Source organism: Malus sylvestris, chromosome 5 (assembly GCF_916048215.2).
Source record: "Malus sylvestris chromosome 5, drMalSylv7.2, whole genome shotgun sequence".
In the NCBI taxonomy this organism is placed as follows: Eukaryota; Viridiplantae; Streptophyta; class Magnoliopsida; order Rosales; family Rosaceae; genus Malus; species Malus sylvestris.
This window is the reverse complement of record NC_062264.1, coordinates 12,978,252-12,998,018: the sequence shown is the minus strand read 5'-3', so window position 1 is coordinate 12,998,018 and position 19,767 is coordinate 12,978,252. Positions and strand designations below refer to the sequence as shown.

The 19,767-nt window shown below is 40.6% G+C and overlaps 2 protein-coding genes across 2 annotated transcripts; one reads left to right on the top strand and one right to left on the bottom strand.

Moving 5' to 3' along the window:
• The first annotated feature begins 7,802 nt into the window (after positions 1 to 7,802).
• Positions 7,803 to 13,493, top strand: LOC126621750 (SWI/SNF complex subunit SWI3D-like). Its single transcript, XM_050290330.1, has 7 exons — positions 7,803 to 8,375; positions 8,734 to 9,260; positions 9,795 to 10,454; positions 11,142 to 11,305; positions 11,383 to 12,044; positions 12,256 to 12,446; positions 12,532 to 13,493. Exons 1-7 carry the CDS (start codon positions 7,940 to 7,942, stop codon positions 12,901 to 12,903), a joined length of 3,012 nt encoding a protein of 1,003 aa, XP_050146287.1. The 5' UTR covers positions 7,803 to 7,939; the 3' UTR covers positions 12,904 to 13,493.
• A 245-nt stretch (positions 13,494 to 13,738) lies between these two features.
• LOC126621752 (ras-related protein Rab7) lies at positions 13,739 to 17,508 on the bottom strand. Its single transcript, XM_050290332.1, has 7 exons — positions 17,279 to 17,508; positions 16,968 to 16,994; positions 16,734 to 16,833; positions 15,104 to 15,250; positions 14,873 to 14,953; positions 14,586 to 14,731; positions 13,739 to 14,083 (listed from the first exon to the last, which is right to left on the bottom strand). The coding sequence occupies exons 1-7, from the start codon at positions 17,329 to 17,331 to the stop codon at positions 14,017 to 14,019; spliced, it is 621 nt and encodes a 206-aa protein (XP_050146289.1). The 5' UTR covers positions 17,332 to 17,508; the 3' UTR covers positions 13,739 to 14,016.
• Positions 17,509 to 19,767: the final 2,259 nt, after the last annotated feature.

The following is a 19,767-nucleotide window of genomic DNA, read 5'->3' as shown; positions in this document are numbered from 1 at the left end:
GAGGAACGCCTCTCCAAAATTGCTTGACAAATCTACCCAAAAAAAATTCTCCTCGCCCACACGAGTCTAAACTGCATGGCACAAAGCTCCTGGTTTGCACGAGCATAAAAGGCAACATCAACGCTCCTGGTCTGCACGAGCATAAATGGCAACACCAATTCTCCTTGCCCGCATGAGTCTAAACTGCATGGCATAAAGCTCCTTGTCTGCACGAGCCTAAACTGCACGAACCAATGCTCCATGTTCGCACGAGCCTAAACTGCACGAACCAAAGCTCATTGTCCACACAAGCCTAAACTGTAAGACACGAGGCTCCTCGCCTGCACGAGCTGAAACTGCAAACGACACCAAAAGCTCCTGGTCTGCACGAGCATAAAAGGCAACACCAACGCTCCTTGCCTGCACGAGCTGAAACTGCAACACGGCACCAAATGCTCCTTGTCTGCACAAGTTGAAACTGCAAACGACACCAATCGCTCCTGGTCCGCACGAGCATAAAAGGCGACACTAAAGCTCTTTGCTTGCATGAGCTAAAACTGCAAACGGCACCAACACTCATGGCCCGTAAGAGCATAAACTGTGTACGGCAAAATCACCATCAAAATCATTGTCAAAATCATCATCAAAATCACCATCAAAATCATTGTCAAAATCATCATCAAAATCATCATCAAAATCACTGTTAAATTCATCACTCATTTGAACTACTTTATGACTTGATCTCTTCTTTGGAAGAGTACGTAGGCAACTTGAAACTTCAAAACTTCAAGTACAGTCACATCATCATCAAAAACACAAACACTTTGAAGAATAAAAAGCAAAATTCAAGATATGAATACTTTATTTCTTTAAAGGATTGATTTGGTTACAAAGTCGTATTACAAAGGTGAGCATTACGCCAACGTCACCACCGAGGAAAGTCGTGACCAAAAGACACTACACAGCATAAACTCGCTGCAGTCTTTTGCACAACCCCACAAGGTGAAGGTGACGCACTGGAACAAGCTCCAAGCAGCAGCGGCAAAGAGCCCATGGCAAGCAGCAAGGTCAATGTGCACGGCAACGTCCCCCATCGAGGAAAGTTATGACCAAAAGACACTACACAGCATAAACTCGCTGCAGTTTTTTGCACAACCCCACAAGGTAAAGGTGACGCACTGGAACAAGCTCCAAGCAGCAGCGGCAAAGAGCCCATGGCAAACAGCAAGGTCAATGTGCATGACAACGTCCCCCACCGAGGAAAGTTGTGACCAAAAGACACTACACAGCATAAACTCGTTCCAGTCTTTTGCACAACCCCACAAGGTAAAGGTGACAAAGGTGACACACTGGAAACAGGCTCCAAGCAGCAAGGCTGTCAGCATCAGCTTCGTCACTATGGTCACCATGCTTCAAACGATGAAGAAATTTCAATGACCGCCGTCAAATGACTAGCCGGTCATGAAGCTTGCCACCTTACATTCTGCCTCAAGCGCCACATAACAAATCCCCGTTGCAGTCTCATGCACAAACCCTAGGCAGCAGAAAGCACAGATATGCCCACGTCCTGCTTACTCCAAATACCACGTCTCTGAAAGCTTCGTTAGGATCCCATCATCATGCTCTGCCTTCTCCAAAATTAAAGATTCCTAGCATCACATCAAAATAAAATAAAATATAAATATATATATATGTTTTTACTAAAAAGGTCAATTCTATTAAAAAAAATTGTATATATGTATGTCTCGGCCCAGCAGCAAAAGGACACACAGACGAACAACAGGTTCGTCATCGAGCACAGGCCCAGAAGCCCAGAACCGGTTGATGCCATTAGATGCAGCCCAGGCCCTTCAAAACCATAGACTAAAATCCAGGCCCATCTCTTTCCTTGTCCACCAATTACAAATCCGGGCCCAGCTCTCAAAGCCCATCTCCACTCGGATCTCTTCTCATCTCTCGCACTATCTCGGATCTCCCTCTCTCGCCGATCGAACCCACACCCACATAATGAGGAACTAGAGCCACCTCGATGACGGCGCAACAGCACTACCACCCTCGTGAATCTCTCATCCCTCTCCCTCCGTCTCTGTTGAACTTCGGGGCACCCAGAGGGCACCCAAATCCAGGTCCGGCGAGCTCACGGACCTCAAGCTAGAATCCAGGTCCGTCTTTCAGCTAACTCTCATCTCTCTCTCGCCGATCGAACCCACACCCACACACCGAGGTACCAGAGCCACCCCGATGACGGCACATCAGCAGCACCACCCTCGTGAATCTCTCATCTCTCTCCCTCCGTCTCTGTGGAACTTCGGGGTACCCAAATCCAGGTCCGGCAAGCTCACGGACCTCAAGCTAGAACTCGGCCATCTCCGGCCATTTGACGACGAACCTCAGTTAGGTGTGGGCTTTATAAATAAAATAACAGCTGAAGAAGAGAAGATGAAGAAAGAGAGAGAGAGAGAGAGATAGATTATCCCAATTAAATTAAATTAAATTAAAATTGAGAGAGAATGGAGAAAGATATGTTTGCAAATAACATGGCAACCATACTACCAAGGTTTTTTGCGCTGAAATCAAACGACGACCAAAAGTACCTGCGCTACATACATGAAAGAATCGAGAATCTTGATGGGCTTGTCCAACTCTCCGAAGACAAGGTTAAGAGAGAGTACGCAAAGTTCCAAATGGAGTCGGCAGACAGCGGTAACGGAGGACTCGTGCATATCAAAAACTGTTACAACAACAGGTACTTGAGAAGGGCAAACCGCCGGCAGTATTGGATTGTAGCTGGGGCTTCCAAGCCAGAGGAAGATACAAGTCAGTGGTCCTGCACATTGTTCAAGCCTGAGGTTGTCCATTCAGACCAGGAGGCAGTCATCCCTCGACCCCATCCGCTGCAACTCCAGCAAGTTTGGTCTAGGTCCACCAAGCACCTTCTTGTCTCCTCCAGCGCCGGCTATTTCCGTCCACACGGACATGGCTTCGAGGATGCTCGACGGAGCAGTGAGGCTGCCAAGGTAGTTAACAGGTGAGGTGACGACTGCAACAGATGTAAATAAAGCTGTACAACCAGCCAAGGGTGACAAGGATTTGCTGAGGATCTTTTCTCGATCAGAGCTCCGCAAAGCCTTCAGAAAAAAATGGTGGATCTGCCCTCGTCGTGCCCTCGTCTACTTCAAAGCCGAGACTTCCTACATGCACCACGAACTGCACTCATTCGTCTTCTTCCACCATGGCTGCTGCACAAGTTCTCCAGCTCCTCAAAACCTCTTCCCCGACGACGCCATCAAGCGGGACTCCTTGCTCCACTCCCTGCAAATTCCTCTACCCATCATCAACATTTATAAAAATATATATATATATATATATATTAAAAAATGGGATAGTGGAGCAAGGTGGTGGATCAGTACCACCGAAAAAAAAAAAAAAAAGAGAAAAAGAAAAAGAAGAAAGGGGTTTGAAAGGTTCATGAGTGGTGGTGGGTGTAAGCACCACCGAAAGCAAAAAATAAAAAAATAAAAAAAGAATGATAGTGGACGACACCATGTGAAAAAAAAAAAATTAATTAATTAGTCCTATGGTGCGGATTGCACCATATATATATATATATATATATATATATATATATAAAATAAAAACAACAAATGCATTGAGAGAAATAAAGTCCATCTCATTGATTTCTCTGAAAAATTACAGAGGAAACATTTACAAAAAAAAATGTGCAAACAAACAAAAGCCTTCATTGATCAGGTGGCGCCTCAGTACTCGGCGGAGCCCCAGATTGGAGAGGCACCAGAGGGTGATTATTCAGAGCCTCATCACTCGGCGGAACCCCAGGAGGAGGTGGCACCGAAGGTTGATCATTTGGAGCTTCATTACGCGGTACAGCCCTAGAAGACGAAGGCAAATGCTGTTGGAAGAAACCCACAAACCTCCGATGATCAAGTAAAATCTGACCATCAGATTCCTGCATTTGGTCAATCTTCCTCTTCATGTTTGTCGCATAATTATGTGCGAGCCTGTGCAACTGTTTATTCTCATGCTTGAGCCCTTTAATCTTCTGTTTGAGACTCATCACCTCAGCCGCCAATGATTCAACTTGACGGGTTCGAGCAAATAGACGTTGGGCCATATTAGACACAGAACCTGCACACTGCACACTGAGAGCCAGAGAATCCTTAACAACCAACTCATCAGACCGTTTGGAAAGTAGTCTGTTATCTTTGGGACTGACAAGGTTCCGGGCCACCACCGCAGCGGTCATATCATTCTTCATCATCGAATCCCCAACGGTAAGAGGACCAGTAGGGGATATGAAGGATGTGCGCCATATGTTGTCTGGAGAAGATGGGACTGCCTCTTCACCAAGATTCAAATCAAAACGACGGTCGGAGGGTCTAGACATTTTCAAAGGTGTTAAAGAAAGAAGAGGTCGGACAAATCAAGATCTTAGAAGTGCAAGAAGGGAGTTTTCTACAAGCAAAAAATTCAAGTGTGCTTTGAAACGAACTGAGTGCCTCTATAAAAATCAACACTCGACGGGATTTCAGAGATTGAAGAAACGAGCTCAGAATTCGAAGAGGCCAATTCAAAAATCGAAGAGGCAAGCTCAGAAATCGGAGAAGCATCTTGCTTTTCCAGACGCGTTAGCACCCGTCACGCGCAAACTCAGCTTTGCGGAAATCATGGGCAATTTGTTAAAGCGCCAATCCCAGATATCGAAGAGGCGCCATTCTTTTTCAGCCTCGTCAGCACCCGTCACGCGCAAACTCAGCTTTGCGGAAATCACGGGCAATTTGTCGAAGCGCCGATCCCAGATATCGAAGAGGCGCCAGTCTTTTTCAGCCTCGTCAGCACCCGTCACGCGCAAACTCAGCTTTACGGAAATCACGGGCAATTTGTCAAAGCGCCGATCCCAGATATCGAAGAGGCGCCAGTCTTTTTCAGCCTCGTCAACACCTGTCACATGCACACTCAGCTTGGCGGAAATTACGGACAATTTGTCGAAGATTTCTGATAAAGAAGAAAGTACGTGAAGCCATACCGATCAATCACGCATTGGTTGCCGACACGAGTGAAAGAATAGTACCTCTACAAGTATTAAAAGACTTCCTATAACTATCCACCTTCACCTTCCATAGCAAGGCAGACATATAGAACCTTTCTTCATCTCCGAGAACCTCTCTTCATTTCTGAGAACCTTTCTTCATTTCCGAGAATGCCTTCCCAACGAAGCCTCTCGAGTTACTCAGTGTTTCTTATTCCTTGGGGTACCTCTACAAACAAATGACACCAAAGCAAAAGTATCTCATATCACCAGGGTAGAAAGCAAGAGTATCTTATATCATGCTTTCTCCCTGTCCTTTCCTTTGTCCTTGTTCTTACCTACAAAGACAAGGATAAAGAAAATAATATGCCGGAACCTCCACTCAAACTCAGGTAAGGAACCGACTGCTTGGAACCCTTCCCTGATTGCCTACTTAGCACTGCTCTCGAGTACTCGTCTCCCACTGCTGCTGTACTTCCAAAGAAGCTGCCACATCTGCCTGAAGAACAGATAAGGCAAGTGAAAATGATACCTTGCAGCATGTGGAGACAACGTGCAGAAGAAACAAGCAGAGAAGAATGCAGCCTGCACAGTCAACTCAGCAGAAGAAGTCTAAGCTGAAGAACTCGAGAAGATGCCACATTCTGCCAGAAGAATAGATAAGGCAAAGGAAAAAGATACATTGAAGCATGTGGAGACAAGCATAACAAAGCACGTACTGATTCATCCATAACTTCTTCAAAAGCAAAAGTACCTCATATCATTAGAGTCGAAAGCAAAGATATCTCATGGTATGCTTTTCCTTTACCTTTGCTTTTGCCTGTGGGACAAGTAGAAAGAAAGCAATCGGTCAGCACTTGGAAAGATTGAAGAAAGAAACAGACCAACACCTTTACCTCATGCCTGCTTGTCATGTGTTCGAGTCAACCTTCAAGAATCAAGCCTCAACGACCCTTGAAGAAGTTTCCGGCCAAATTCAAGATCAAGCCTCGACGGCCCTTGAGGAAATCACAAGTCCGATTCAAGATCAAGTGTCTACCACTCTTGAATCAAAACCTAGTTCAAGAATAAGCTGTGGAAAATCAACAATTGGAGGAATCCAGAAAATCCTCCAACCCAGTTCAAGATCAAAGCTGTGGAAAGTCAACAAAGCGCAAAAACAAATACGTACCGATTCATCCACTACCAAAGCCAAAGATCATCTACCACATGAAGTTCCTTGTGGTCCAATTTCAACCTTCAAGATCAAGCCTCGACGGCCCTTGAAGAAATTTCAAACAAAAGTTCAAGAACAAGCCTCAAACGGCCCTTGAAGAAATTTCAAACAAAAGTTCAAGAACAAGCCTCAAACGGCCCTTGAAGAAATCTAAAAAAAAAAGTCCAAGAACAAGCCTCAACGGCCCTTGAAGAAATCTCCAGCCCAATTCAAGATCAAGCCTCGACGGCCCTTGGATCGACATCTACATTAAGGGACTTCAAAACGCATCTCCTACACGTGACAAGCACATGTATACGACGCGCCTTGAAGTGGGGGCATTTGTAGACATCGAAATTTCGGTAAATAAATGTTGACCGATAAATCAAAGTTTCAACGCTCATGTATTACATAAATTTTACACGTAGCGTATGTCTAAACAAAAAATCGAAATAAGTTGGAAAAGTCATCAAACAGGACACATGTCAACACCTGGCAGAAACGACTTATTTCATCTGGAATATTATATTCAAAATTAGGCCTTGGAAAATTCTATAAATAGAAGCCAATTTCATTCATTTGAAAGGAACCAATTCATATTACACCTTGAAGCTCTGAAACTCTGAAACTCCGAAGCTCTCAAGCATCCAGGTTCCCGAAGAATCAAGAAAGCGTTCTTCGTTCTTCGTTCATCGTTCTTCCAAGATCAAGCCCCGACGGCCCTTGGATTAACAATCACCAATTCAAGATCAAGCCCCGACGGCCCTTGAAGAAAGTGTTCTTCGTTCTTCGTTCATTGTTCATCCTAAGATCAAGCCCAAACAGCCCTTTGGATCAACAAACATCCACCAATTCAAGATCAAGCCCCGACGGCCCTGAAGAAAGTGTTCTTCGTTCTTCGTTCATCGTTCTTCCAAGATCAAGCCCCGACAGCCCTTGGATCAACAATCCACCGTTCTTCAAGATCAAGCCCAAAATCCCTTGAAGATCCGTTCATCACTGTTCTTCAAGATCAAGCCCAAAAGCCCTTGAAGATCCGCTCATCACCGTTATTCAAGATCAAGCCTCAACGGCCCTTGAAGAAACACTCATCCTCAAGATCAAGCCCCAACGGCTCCTTGAAGATCCGCTCAAATCCACCTTCAAAGATCAAGCCCACGACCCCTTGAAGAAACTTCCAACAGTTCATCCAAGATCAAGCCTTGACGGCCCTTGGATCAATCGCACATCCACAAATCAACACCTTACGGAGATCGAATCAGAGGATCAAATTTGAGAGAGATTGTAACCCAAAATCATCAAATACAAATATTTGTTTGTGCACGTTGTTCTTGTCTCTTTCGTTTCAGGAAAATTCCGTGTTCACACATGTGTTTCTATATAAATGATCGGATATGTGTGTTAAAAAGTTAATAACTTAAAATTTTAAAATTTTCACCACTTACATAAAAACATATAGTGTATCATCCGTGTTTTCGTCATAATTAAAAATTTCACTACTTAAGCCTTGTTTGGCTGTTTCAAAGAAAATGTCGCCTTTTATAAATTAAAAAAACAAAAAAAATCAGGTAAAATAGCTTTTTCTCTAAGGTGTGCTGCACGAAGAGTGAGAGTGCAGTATCATTCTACAGCAGTACTTCACATCTGCGTATATCTGGGTGTGCTGCGTCCGAAAACAAAACACCCAGATTCGCATACCAAACCCTCCCAATCAATCCATGGAAGAAAAACGCCGCGACGCTGCCGGAACTCAGCCGCCGTCAAATGCCGACTCTCCAACCGCCGAGCCGTCTTCTACTCGGCGTCGTGGCGGAGCCCAAAAGCGAAAGGCAAGCAGCCTCGGCGGCTCAACCTCTTCATCGACGCCATCCAAACGTTTCGCTCGCGAGAAGGCTTTGCTTTCTCACACTTCGATCCACAACGGCCCGTTGACCCGGGCCCGTCAGGGCCCTAGCAGCCTCGCTTCGGCTTCATCAGCTGGGGCTGCTGCGAAGCCGGCGGCGCAAGCCAAGCGGCCTGACCCGGTGGGGGAGGCGGTGGCTGAGCTGGTGAAACGGGAGATCGATTTGGAGGCTCTGGAGGCTTCTATGGAGGCTGGGTTTGAATCCATTAGATCTCGCAGTGCCAATGCTCATGTTGTTCCTAGTCATTGCGGTGAGACTCTTTGGCTATTGTGAAAATTCTTGCTTCTTATGCACAATTTGATTAGAATTGAGTGAAAATTAAATCTTTCATGTTGTTTTGGTTGCGATTTGGTGTAGTATGTAGTTTTTGTTTAGTGAAAGTGAGAGGCTGAGATAAATTTCCAGTTGCTGAACTTGTTAGAAGCTTTACGAAGAATGTTGTTTAAATGAAAGTACTTAGGGAAAATACATCAGGCGAAAGTCATTACGATGAATTTATTCTGCAGGCATTATTTGTGTTCTTAAAACATTGTTTCGATTATGTGGAGCGGAACCTTTTTGGTGTTTTTAAACTTGCATCTTGATTGGATTATTGTTCCGGCTTCCAGGTTGGTTTTCTTGGACAAAGGTTCACTCCATTGAGGAGCAAATGTTGCCGTCTTTCTTTAATGGGAAGTCTGTGACTCGGACTCCTGACGTATACTTAGAGATACGTAATTGCATCATGAAGAAATTCAACGCAAATCCGGGCACATTTATTGAATTAAAGGACTTGTTGGAGCTTGAAGTTGGAGAATTTGATGCTAGACAAGAAGTAATGGAATTTTTGGACCATTGGGGTTTGATTAATTTCCACCCATTCCCACCAACAGGTTCTTCTGTGGCCAGCATCGACGGTGATGGAGTGGTTGAAAAGGATTCTTTGGTTGATAAGTTGTATCACTTTGAAGCATTACAATCACGCTCATCAGTTGTTCCCAAGACTAATATAACGACCCCAACAGTGCTATCTGGGTTGTTTCCCGATTCTGCAATTGCTGAAGAGTTGGTTAGGCCTGAAGGGCCAGCTGTTGAGTACCATTGCAACTCTTGTTCAGCTGATTGCTCACGCAAGCGCTACCATTGCCAGAAGCAGGTTGGTTCTTTTATAACGATTGTTGATTTTATTAATGAATTTTGTAGTTGTGCTTGCTTTTGGTTATACACCTTGCTAACCTTCATTTTATCCAACTGTTGGTCCTAAACACGAAGATTATTGTTAGTTAGAAAAACAAGTCATTTTGCCAAACTTCCATTGTTTCGTATTTGGTATGCCTGAAGTGTGTGGTTATTATGCGATCAAACTATTGTTTATATGAAGCTATATCTCTCCAGATCACAGTTGTCAGGTCCACAATAATTTTATTCTCGGGGAAGTTGGCAGCTATCACCTGCTGACATTAGATTGTTAATACTCCCTGGTGATTACTTTTTGCTATTGTTTTAAAGTAACTTTCTGTTATTTATAAGGCATTCCACCACAAAAAGTCTATCTAGAATAGTTTCCATGTCATGTCGATGGAAGTTTCTTTTTGATGATATGGATGTCATCATTATATAAATTATCTTCTTCATATTTCCACTCCCTGTGTACTTTTATTGTTTTTGCTGATTACTTTCATTTTAACAGGCAGATTTTGATCTATGCACTGATTGCTTTAATAATGGGAAATTCGACTCTGGCATGTCTTCGTCAGATTTCATTCTTATGGAGCCTGCTGAAGTTCCAAGTGTAAGTGGTGGGAACTGGACTGATCAGGAGACTCTCCTTCTCCTTGAAGCATTAGAACTTTATAAAGAAAACTGGAATGAGATTGCTGAACATGTTGCAACAAAAACAAAAGCTCAATGTATACTGCACTTTGTTCAAATGCCAATTGAGGACACTTTTCTTGATTATGACGATGGTTTTGATGGTAGTGCCAAAGAGACTGCATGTCCAACTTCAACCGGAAATGATTTATCGGCCCCCAAAGGTGCCTCTGAAGCAACAGAGAATAAGACTGCTGTTAGTGCGAGTGACCCCCAAACTTTCCCGATTGAAACTTCAAAAGAAGTGACTGAAGTAAACATTGGACAGGATACTTCAAAGCCAGAAGATTTAAATGAAGTCAAAGACGGTCAGGAAACTTCAAAATTGGAAGATACCAGTGAATTGAAAGTTGATCAAGAAACAGATGAGAATTTTGCACTAAAGGCTCTTAAAGAAGCATTCGAAGTTGTTGGTTATTCTCCAACACCTGAAGGTCAACTTTCATTTACAAAAGTGGGAAACCCTGCCATGGCATTGGTAAGCTGACTGCTTATGTGCGGGTATATGGAGCATCTCTAGGTCACAGGACTCTAAGTAAATCTGTTGAACACGTCCCACAAAGAAATAAATAGCTAAAAGAGTAACTTAAGTTGTTTATTAACTCACATATTAGTGTATAAGTGCTTTAAAATAAACTGAAGTGATCCAACATTGTGACATACACTTCACATGGTTAGCCAAATTGAATTTAGCTTTAACAGTGCATTGCTGGTAAAAATACTTAATCAGGGAACGTTCTTTTGAAAATTGCAACAACTTACACTAATTTTATATCTTTAGTGTGCCTAGTGATTTTTGCAATTGCTTTCTGTATTATGTTTCAAACTATCAAATCAGGTGCAGAGAAATTTCTTGCGTATTGGCAAACGTTGAGATAACTGACTGACTGTAATTTGTTACCTATGAACCTTTTCCTGTTTCTGCGTTTGAATTGATCTTCTATTGTATTATTCATTTTCAGTCATGCATGTTTAAGTATATGGATGATAACTGTATGTGTAAATGTATGAGTGCATGCATGTATGTGATGTCATTTACGGTTTACCAAACTTGCTCATATCCTGGGGCTTAAGCATTACCTTGCAATAAGCAAATATGTAACTCATACTTTGGCGTTCAGGTATTGCTAATGTGTCACTGCTTATAGGTTCCACTCTTTTACAGGCAGCATTCCTAGCACGTTTGGTGGGACCTGATGCTGCTATTGCTTCAGCACATAATTCTTTGAAATATATATCTGCCAGTTGTGGTATTGCGCTGGCTGCAAGGCATTGCTTTATTTTGGAAGATCCACCGAATGGCAGTAAGGAACATGCTGGTCCTGATAGGTATGCTATTTGTTGTGGAGAATTTATCCTCTACCAGTTTTTGTATATTCTATCTGATGTGAGTGATGTTTTTGCAGTGTTTCTGCTGAAGTGGAAGCACAGAAAGACAAAGTCAATGAAGACAAAAGCCAGAAAGAGGATAACTCCACCTCAGGTTTGGAAGATAAAGATTCATCAAATAATAGCAGTGACAAGAAACTTGAAAAATCTTCTTCTGAAGAAAAGTCGCAATCTGCAAAAGAACAAGATGGCGTAGTTTCTGATGAGGAAGTAGGAACTGAAAATTTGAAGAACTCAGACAAGTTAGAGTTTCCAAGGGTTGAATCACCAACTACTGTGGAGGACACAACCGATTCAAAAGTGGAGACAGGGCATCAAACAAGTTCTGAGAAGGAATCAGGACGAGCAGGAAAGCCTTCTGAACCTACAGAGCCAGTAACTGATGTGGATATGTCTGATTCAGCTCCCCCTACAAAAAATGAGATTCAACAGCCAATTACGTCGAATTCAGTAGAGGAACCTCCTCAATCTAAAGAGGCAACAAAAGATGTAGATGTATCTAATTCTCTGGCTACAGAAATAAATGGACCTCAACCAGTGGTTACTGCCAAATCAGAAGAACCGCCTGAACCTACAGAGGTACCAAAGGATGTGGATATGGTGTGTGATTCTCAGACCCCACAAAAGGATGAGCCTCAGCAACCAGTTACATCAAATTCAGTGGTTGAAAAGGAAGCAAGTACGTCTCTGACTCTTCTCTCTCGTATCCTGGAATTATTTTTAATTTTCTTTAGATATCTGGGAATGGTTCTTCTGCTTGCCAGCTTTGGTTGGATCATTAATACTGTGTAACACCAGCTGAAAAAAGGAAACAGTTTGTCCATGAGTTTCATGAATTTCAAGTTCAATGCCCGTGATTTACTGATCTCCTGTTTGTTTGTACTTTCCAGGTGACGATCAAACTAAAGATGGTAAAATAGAAAAACATGACAGTATGGAGACAAAGGTGGGTGAGAAAATTGATAAACTAAAGCTTGCTGCAGTTTCTGCAGTGTCAGCGGCTGCAGTGAAGGCAAAGCTTCTAGCAGAACAGGAAGAAGATCAAATCCGACAACTTGCAGCAATGTTGGTGGAGAAGCAGGTCACACCAAATGCCAAAATGCCTACCTATTGTTTGTTTGCTATTAATTATAGTTAACTTTTTGAAGGTTTCTGTTTAACTGCAGTTGCATAAGTTGGACGCCAAATTAGGATTCTTTAACGAGATGGAACATGTTGTAATGAGGGTAAGAGAGCAATTGGACAGGTCAAGACAGAAGCTCTACCATGAGCGGGCACAGATAATTGCATCTCGCCTTGGTGTACCAGGTTCATCTAGAGGCATGCCATCATCAATTCCTGCCAATAGAATGGCCATGAATATTGCAAACTCAGTTCCAAGGCCCACGCTAGGCATGACTTCCCAAAGGCCACCTATGTCAAGACCGATGGGGGCAGCTGCCCCGACTCCGTCAAACCAATTTTCAGCCACAACATTGGCAGGAAGTTCAATATGGCCTCCCAGAAAGGACAAACTTTCATCAGTTGGGTCCAAGTAAACACCTGAGAACTTGTGAATAGATATTAATTATTCTTCTGCAGCCATCATCAATTATCTTTTGTACCAAGAGCGAGCTAGAGATGGGCAGATTGGTGGTTGCTCTTCTGCTACACTGAAACAGCCTCTCCCCATGCCTGCCGATACTCCCATTTACAAAACAGACGAGGGCCTATCGGGGTAATTTTCAGTAATCCACTTTCTTCTGTTTTGGATATTTCAACTCTAACCATGGAAACCGTACGAGGTGACAAGCTAAGCAAAGAAAAAAAAAAAAAAGGATTCCACTGACAGCCCTAAAATCTTACTCAGGTAAACTGCCAAATTTGAAATTCTATCAGTGAGCCTTATGTAATTGAGTTTCTAACAATTTGGTGAATGCGTTGCAAAGTTTGTTTAATATCTTATGGCTTGAGAGCGTTTGACTTGTTTATTGTAATATGGAGACCAAAATATGCATTTGCAGAGTTTGTTATCTACCCTATGCAAGCTTACATTCAAGTTAATTTCTGCCCGAAATTCTGCTGCTCATGTTACATTTTGGAGCAATTGGAATGTACATAAAGGCGCAATTGCCTTTCTTCTCGACTACTAGGGGCTTTCGATTGCAACACATACATGTTTGGATTTGATCCAACGCGATCCTCGGCCACTTAGTTTCAGCCGTTGGATCAAATCCAATGGTCAAATATGCGCTTCAGTTCCGCTACTAGTTTGCCCGTAAGTAACTTGTAGTAGGGGATACCATGGTTACTTGGCTTTGGGGCAGTTTCTCCGTGTTCAATACTCGAAATGCCTTGTCGAACCAGAGACGTTTTATCAATCCGTAAAAATCATTACAACTAATGAAAACTGCATTATTTTCCTGAAAATACAAGTAATACCGTATCCGTACTAACAATAACTGGACATCAATGGGATGAAATCAAACGTAACCTGGTCGGATCAAACACAACTTGGGAAGAAGGGCGCCATACAACCTAGCTGAAAAAGCATTGATGGGGAGCAATTTGTTTCCCACACAGACTAATGTACAGTGTCACCGCATACATACTGATAAATATACTTCCAAACATGACTTATTTTTCACTGGCAAAGAATTCGGGTACTATATTTAGCATTCGCAACCGGTTGACCTTGGCTGATTGCTGCTTCCAACATCAATGGTATCCGGCAAGTATCTACATGAAGCAAAAAAACAAAATAGAACAATATCAACAGATGAGCAATGGAAAAATTATCTCTCTCAAACGGTTGAATTTATGTAATACTCAAAAAAATAAAAGTAAAAATCAGTATAGCTATCGTCACTTGCTAATACCAATATTTAGCGAATGAAGTAAAATGTATGATATACACTAACCATAAGTTTCCTAGAATAAAGCACACGCAGAACCATAAGATTGAAACTAAAGGACATCATGCAACACCAATTTTGATTATTTGAGACGTGTTATATGTCAGTGGGACAGCTGTTATATTTTGAGAATGTTGAACAAAGTTCTAAGAAAAACAACTAAATTGAACAGGTGATCTGTAATGTTGCCTCAAAGTTTAATTCCGAATGAAAATAATTGCCTAGTACAAGATGATTCAACTTGTGATGCAAAGCAAATGAAATGAATTATCAAAATACAAGGGAGCATGGCAGGTGCATAGCGTAGGGTTCCAGGTTCAACTTACATTTCTTCCTCTTCCCCACTCTTCAGAGCGTCCTTTGCTATGCACTGGAAAGCTTCTTCCACATTAATGCCTTCCTTTGCAGAGGTTTCATAGTATGGAATATTTCCTTTTGATGCACACCAAGCTCGAGCCTTTTTCTCTGAAACCTGGAGAATAAACAAAAAAATGACATGTAGACTTGAAGCACATGGGATAGCAAATCATATGTTCATGAAAGGGTGAGAGCTAAGTGTGTGCATGTAAGAAAAAGAGAAGATGATTTTTCTTTTCCAAGTAGAGATGCATACCACTCGACTATTTCCACCATCTACATCAATCTTGTTTCCAATAACGACAAATGGGAAATTTTCTGGATCTGAAGGACTCGCCTGTAGAAGATTTTGTCATCATAAGTTCAACTGCTCCTTTTTATTAATAAATGGAAATGGAAGTTATCCAAAAAAGAAAATGACATTAACAGAGAGTTTGAAAGAAATGAAATTCTTGAGGAAGAAAGAGAGGAAAAAAACCAAAGACACCTGAATGAGAAATTCTTCCCTCCAGTTGTTAAGGTTATCAAATGACTTCATTGAATTCACATCATACACAAGAACACAGCAATCAGCACCACGGTAAAAAGCTACACCAAGGCTTTGGAATCGTTCTTGGCCAGCTGTATCCCAGATCTAACAAAACGAATCAAATAAGATCTGACTGTTAGACACAATTAGCCGCTGAAAAATGTATGAGGTTAAGGCCTTAGGCCTTAACAAGCACTCCCGAGTTAAACTCATGATTAGATTGTTTTTCATGAACTCTACTTGGTGTTGATTTTAATTCCCCTTAGTTGATCTTGTTTACCGATAGTCTCCGGTGTTATGCAAACTTATAAGATGATGCTATACAAATATATGAACACTATAGTAAACATGCCACACACAAACACAAAGAATTTAGCAAGGTAAACAAACTTTGCCTACTCCGTGTTTGATCTCTCTCGAGAAATCACCTGTATTATTAAGAATAACAACTCAGTTACAAGAACTTATTGAAAACACTTAGGCTAAACTCCAAAACCTAGCTGTAGATCTCTCTATCACTCTTGGCTCTCTACCCTTGTATTCTCTCTGCTTATCATGTGAATAAACAGCCCCCAACAAGGCTATTTATAGTACATAGAGTCATAGATCGATGGTTACATGCCTAACAGGTGTAGAATTCCTAAATCCTTTTAGAATAGGGAATACTAACTTATTTCATAATCCAAAACTGATTGGGATCACAAAGAAAAACCGATTTCCCAATTCTTATGGGAAATAACCTGTGCACATTCCTCTTCTCCTTTCCCAACACCAATTGAAAACCTACCTAATTGGCCTTGGTATTTTGACGAGCCAAATCACAACAATTGGTTATGCTAAAAACAAACATATTTACCTAGATTACAATCTTCACCCAATAGCCATACAAGACGCCTTGTTTCACAATGATTAATTAAGATAACAAGCAATTAACAATCCATTCATCTCTGATACTTTGATTTCCATAAATGAACAGCTTGAAACCCTTTCATATTGCTGAAATCAATATACTAGAGGAAGAGAGCAAGCGGAAGGGAGGGAGAGAGGGAAAGAGGGAGCGAGGTACCAATTTACAATTAGCCTGTCTATACAGAAACTTAATTTGGTTGATAGATAAAAACCAAACCAGACGCCTAAACACATAAAAACTTGAAGGAAAAGGAATAATTGAACAACGTATGGCAGTCAACAATTATCAGGAAGGCTACACAGTTTAAAATGTGTGAAAATCTTAACAACTGTAACGGTTAGAGGGGAGAGAATGAAGGCATAATGAAAGTTCAGGTTGCTATATTAAAAAAAAAAGGGGTGAAAGTTCAGCTTCCTCAATAGTGAACGCAGATTAATCATTAATGCGATTTCTAGTCTTTATGGACAGAAACAAAGCAGTTTTTGTGAATCCTTCTCTACAGTGACAGTAGAGAAAGTAGTAACAAATATAGGGGCAAAAATGCTAGCCCGCGCACGCAAAAATTAACAAGTTATATTTTCAATTGACTTCCAAAAAGGCATCAGCTGAGAATCTATAAAGGCCACTATTTGTCCAATCAGTACCAATCCAATAAAAAGGCATTAGAACTAGAAAAACCTGTAAGGTGAAGAGCCTGTCTTCAAACTGCACTTCTTTTGTCAAAAAATCAGCTCCGATTGTCGCCTTGTACTGATTGCTAAACTTCTTGTTTACATATCTATGCGAATCTTGTTAAAGGGCAAACCCAAAATCCACTAAATCAAAATTACTTCAACTAAACAACCAAAGGATTACATACAAAATTAAATGACCCAAGTACTCTAATTCAACATCCAAGCTTCCAAAGGATACTGATTCATCAAAGAAGTCTTCCCCACCCTGCAAATCACAAATCAAACAAACCCCTTTATTTTACCAAAAAAAACAGAAAGTAATCTTTATCCTAACAAGTATATAACAATTTCATCACTACCCATCATCCAATTTTCCTTTTTAGAAAAACAAAATACTGAATTCCTAACTTGTAATAAGAGACCAACATTTGGGTTCAGATCATAGTCTGTAAAGTAAGATCCAGAAAGATCCGCCCAATTTCAAAACATAAAACCCTAAAACGGACAAATAATTCAAGCGAAAAGAGAAGGAGACGGAGGGAGACAGACCCGCTGTCGCCGAGGATGATGACCTTTAAGAGCGTTCTTCTCCGAGACGGCATCGTTTTGAGAGAGAAATGGGAAGGATCTAAGGAATTGGGAGGTGTGAGGCGATAGCAGAGCTAGATTTTGGGTTCTGGATGTTTTTTCTCTCTCAGAGAAGAGAAGAGAAGATGGTCGGAGCTTCCAAGTCTTGTTAGACTTCCCTGGTCATCCAAGGCTAGCAATCTTACAATAATAGGCTAATAATAATGTACTTTAAATAGATTTTTTTTTAACATAAAACCTCTTGACATACAATAGAACAGAAATATCATTAAATTGTACTAAGTGGCAGCAATCCATTTTTTAATACCCAAATTATCCCTCTTCCATTAAGGATTTCCAACCAAAAAAGAAAAAAATTCACACTAAAAAATACATAGTGGGAATGTGAGTGGTTCGCACGTTCATTATTTTTAAAATATATTTTAATAAAAAAATAAACAATAAATAAAAAGAGTCAATTGCCACACGCGTATACTAATTCAATGTGAAACCTTATTGATTTTTTTAAGTAATCGATGTTAAGGCAGTGGACTTGTATTCCATAATCACTCATTTGTTTACCCTCACTAAGGGCTGGTTTGGTATTGTTGTGCTTTGAAAAAAAATTGATTCTGCTATGCTGTGAGAATAAGCTCATTTTTGCTACTTTACGTTTTCAGCTTTTTTTCATCCAAAACTGTGAAAATAAGTTGTTTTTAAGTGTTTACCAAACACATTTTTTAGCTCAGTTTTGTTTTATACTCATTTTTTATAAAAACACTTTAGTACCAAACCAGTACTAAGTGGGACTAGCTAAGCTTTAGTTGAGTCCCATGTTTGGTAGGCAGAGGGATTACGTTTAATGGGATAAAACTGAACTCGCTCAAACAAACTCCTTCGCTAAGAGTTCTTAGCAAGGACCCCTAAATTTCACAGTAATACTAAGAGCGTCTTGCGAGAGAGATGTCCTACTCCTTCACCCTCGTCCTGTTGCCCTCATTTGTGTCCTACTCGCTCTCATTTGCTTCTTAAATTTTGAATTTGACGATTTTCTTCTTCAATTTTGTTTTGCTGATCATGAACGACTTCGATTTTGTTTGGTAAATTATTATTGGGTTATGAACGACTTCGTTGTTTTGGGTTCAAAAACTTTTCAATAATTGATCTGTGCAGTTGAAAAAATTATTTTTAGGTTCGAATAGATATTAGAATTTGGGGTTTTCAAATTTCAACTTTTCTGCGTTCTCACTATTGTTTCTTCATATGATTGACACATTCTGATCTCTAATAGTTATCATAAAGTGGATTTGATATAAATTTCATCTGCTAGTTCTCAGTGTTTTTACTGGAGTGGATTTGATATGTGTGTGTGTGTGTGTGTGTGAATTTCATCTAATATTTGTTCTACCATCATTGAATTTAATCTAACAATTGATAGGTATATAGTCTATAAGTGTATGCGTCTGTACGTATGTATGTACTCTGTGTGTGTGGGTGTGTGTATGTACTCTGTGTGTGTGTCCATGTATGCTGATTTTGGGTGTGTGTGTGTGTGTGTTGATGTATGCTAATTTTGTGTGTGCGCGCTCTGTGTGTGCACGTTGTGTATCCATGTACTCTGTGTGTGTGTGTGTTGATGTATGCAAGTTGTGTGTGTGTGCTCTGTGTGTGTGTGTGTTGATGTATGCAAGTTGTGTGTGTGTGTGTGTGTGCTCTGTGTGTACGTACTAAGCAACATATATAAACAGTTTCCACTGGAGTCCAACTCCACAAATACTTAATAGTTTCACAGTTAGTAACAAGAAAAGAGACCATATAAAGTGATTCTCATTCTTTTTAAATTGATCATTCATTTGTTTATTGTATGAGTAAAAGCGAAAACAGCAAAACTAAATGATGGATTTCAGGCCACGAGTATGAGCTAAAGCTAAAAAAGCATACATCCACATTACATATAGAAATCATATGCCTATTGGCTATAAATAAAGCTTGCTAACTGGAATAATTAGATTATTTGTGTCATGTATATGGATAAATAAACTTGCATAATTAGGATAAATTGCACAGCAATTATATAAATTAGAAATCATTCCCTTTCAACATAAATAAATTATTAGCAATGGATACACCTTACTAACCTTTGCTAGAAATAAGAATCTTGGGACATTCAGTGAGTGATTTTTCAAACTTTCACTTTTACAATACAAAATGTCCATTTTGTGTGTATTCTTCAAGCATGTTATCATTATTTTTAGATTGTAGGAAAAAAAAAAAGAGAGAATGATATGATTTCATGACTTTAAAAAGCCAATCTTTGTAGCACTCTTGTCTCTTAAAATTGTTGTCTTTGTAGCACTCTTGTCTCTTAAAACCATTGTCTTTATAAAAGAAGGGGGTTTATGTATTTATTTTTTAATAATTTAGCCAAAACGTTGCACTTTGGGCCAAGTCATCTAAAAAATAAATAAAAT

Excerpts from the sequence above, each read along its gene's own strand:
- LOC126621750 (XM_050290330.1), top strand. The coding sequence starts at position 7,940 with ATGGAAGAAAAACGCCGCGACGCTGCCGGAACTCAGCCGCCGTCAAAT. Across the intron at positions 9,261-9,794 it reads GCTACCATTGCCAGAAGCAG|GCAGATTTTGATCTATGCAC; the intron begins GTTGGTTCTTTT and ends TCATTTTAACAG. Across the intron at positions 12,045-12,255 it reads AGTGGTTGAAAAGGAAGCAA|GTGACGATCAAACTAAAGAT; the intron begins GTACGTCTCTGA and ends TGTACTTTCCAG.
- LOC126621752 (XM_050290332.1), bottom strand. The coding sequence starts at position 17,331 with ATGCCGTCTCGGAGAAGAACGCTCTTAAAGGTCATCATCCTCGGCGAC. Across the intron at positions 14,954-15,103 it reads GGGAAGAATTTCTCATTCAG|GCGAGTCCTTCAGATCCAGA; the intron begins GTGTCTTTGGTT and ends AATCTTCTACAG. Across the intron at positions 14,732-14,872 it reads ATGGTGGAAATAGTCGAGTG|GTTTCAGAGAAAAAGGCTCG; the intron begins GTATGCATCTCT and ends TTTATTCTCCAG.